General features: G+C 42.3%; 1 protein-coding gene across 1 annotated transcript; it reads left to right on the top strand.

Annotated features, from left to right (window-relative positions):
• The first annotated feature begins 873 nt into the window (after positions 1-873).
• LOC123829260 (olfactory receptor 5A1) lies at positions 874-1824 on the top strand. The gene has a single exon (XM_045854761.1). The coding sequence runs from the start codon at positions 874-876 to the stop codon at positions 1822-1824; it is 951 nt and encodes a 316-aa protein (XP_045710717.1).
• The last annotated feature ends 791 nt before the right edge of the window (positions 1825-2615 follow it).

Raw genomic sequence — 2615 nt, 5'->3', positions numbered from 1 at the left:
ACATAAATACATACATCCCAATAACAAAGTAAGTACCATTATTATCTCTGATATTATAGTCAGAGAGAGTTCACATGACTTGCCCAAGATTACATATCTACTAAGCAGTAAAGCTAAGAATTGAATCCTAGCAATCTAAATCTAGAGACCATATTCTTAACAATTAAATAGCTAAGAGAGCTCATACTGAAGATGAATTTGAAACCAGAACTACATTCATATATTTGCATTTATTTTGACAACTAAGAGCATTTTATACACATCTAGCCTAGTTCTTTAGAATAAAAACATTCTAAATGTCTGATTGTTTCATAACTACCTAGCTGAACTGGTCTCTCTGTTGGTTTCTCTATTTCAATACTAAAATTCAAACAAAAGTTAGATGAATAGATATTTCAGGGCATGAGTGACACATTTGGGACACAAAAAACTGTCCTAATAATAACTTTCACTGAGGATTTAGGGTGTGCCATTCACCTTATGTATTTTGCCTAATTTAATTCTTAACACAAATGTGTGAAGTAAGTACTGTCACCCATTTTAAAGATAAGGAAATAGAAGCCTAGAGGTATTAAATAGCTCACCCAAAGTAACACAACTGCTAAATGGTAGAGGCAGGAATTGATGACAGGGAGTCTGAATCCAAAGTTTAAGCACATATCCATCACCTACACTGTATCAAAAAGCAAATATTTAAGACAATGACTACGGTTCCCTCCTGAGAGAAAGAGAATATTTGCACAAAATTGTAATTCTCTGTAATACTCTGCACTTCCTCTCATGTATTTTGTAATTATTTGTTGACATTACGTATAAAATGGATTATCATTATTGTCCCAGATCTGCATCTCATCCTTGTGATTCACGGGAGACATGTCCACAGCTAAGGCCTGGAACAGCTCTTCAGTGACCACATTCATTCTCCTGGGATTTGCAGACCATCCAGAGCTCCAGGTCCTCCTCTTTGTCACCTTCCTGGGCGTCTATCTTGTGACCCTGGCCTGGAACCTGGCCCTCATCTTTCTGATCAGAGGTGATACCCGTCTGCACATACCCATGTACTTCTTCCTCAGCAACTTGTCCTTCATTGACATCTGCTACTCTTCTGCTGTAGCTCCCAAGATGCTCGTGGGCTTTTTCCAAAAGCTGAAGACCATATCATTCTTGGGCTGTGCTGCTCAGTTTTTTTTCTTTGTCGGTATGGGTCTAACTGAGTGCTTCCTTCTGAGTGCTATGGCATATGATCGATATATAGCCATCTCCAGGCCCCTGCTCTACACTGTCATCATGTCCCAGGGCCTCTGTACACGCATGGTGGTTGGGGCATACATCAGTGGTTTCCTGAGCTCCCTGATCCAGGCCAGCTCTATATTTCGGCTCCACTTCTGTGGACCCAACATCATCAACCATTTCTTCTGTGACCTCCCACCTGTCCTGGCACTTTCTTGCTCTGACACCTTCCCCAGTCAGCTGGTGAATTTCCTTGTGGTGGTCGCTGTGGGGGGGACATCATTCCTCATCCTCCTCCTCTCCTACAGTTACATAGTGGCCGCTGTCTTGAAGATCCGCTCAGGTGAAGGTCGAAGGAAAGCCTTCAACACATGTGCCTCGCACTTGATGGTGGTGACTCTGTTGTTTGGGACAGCCCTTTTCATGTACCTGCGGCCCAGCTCCCGCTACACACTCGGCAGGGACAAGGTGGTGTCTGTGTTCTATTCACTGGTGATCCCCATGCTGAACCCTCTCATCTACAGTTTGAGGAACAAAGAGATCAAAGATGCCTTGTGGAAAGTGTTGGAAAAGAAGTGTTGGAAAAGTTCTTAGTTCATGATTGAAAACATACTGCTCCAAAGTACTGTAGCTGTAAGTGATCCACCTCCAACTCTGGCTTAGGCAATGGGGATATATTGTGTGCGTATTTGAAAATGGGGTTCCTCCCTACTGATTCCTCACCTTGTTTTTCATGGTCATGTGTCTACTGACCCCACCACGTACAGTCATAAGGGGGAAGAGACTATTTAAAAAAAAATCTTTTCAGGGTAGCCAATTCTCACAATTGGTATTATAACAACTACCTTTTATTGAGTGCTTAATATGTACCAAGCACAAAAGTTATTTAATTAAATACTCATTGCAGTGCTACAATGCATATTGCATTATCCTTATATTAAAAATGAGGAAACAAGGTCCCCACAAGGAACAATGATTTGCCAGGGTCACACAGGAAGTAAGGGGCAGAACCCCCATTCAGACCCAGGTCTTCCTGACTCCAGAGCCCTTGCTCAGCCCAAATGCTGCCTTCTGCTTACAACAACAAACAGCCCTGCACGTGCAGAACTCTTATCACTTGCATCTGGCAGAGTTCAAAAAGATACGCTCTATACATAGTTGAGCTGAATTACAAAACAAGATGCCAACTCCACTAAGCACTCTCTCCAAGATGTCCCTGTTGGACTCCCATGAGGGCTACTCAATAATTTGCCAAGCAAATGCTGGAGGACATTAGCCTTTGCTGCCATTTCTATCTCAGCTACATAGGAGAATGGAAAATTTGAGTCCAACAGTATCACCTTAATATTCTTCTCTAACCAAACACAGTCACCTAAACTACCTAC

This window comes from Phyllostomus hastatus, unplaced genomic scaffold (assembly GCF_019186645.2).
Source record: "Phyllostomus hastatus isolate PE091 unplaced genomic scaffold, TTU_PhHast_1.1 phas_scaffold_11, whole genome shotgun sequence".
NCBI classification, from domain to species: Eukaryota; Metazoa; Chordata; class Mammalia; order Chiroptera; family Phyllostomidae; genus Phyllostomus; species Phyllostomus hastatus.
Note: the sequence above shows the minus strand (reverse complement) of the source record. Positions and strands in the feature narration are given on the sequence as shown.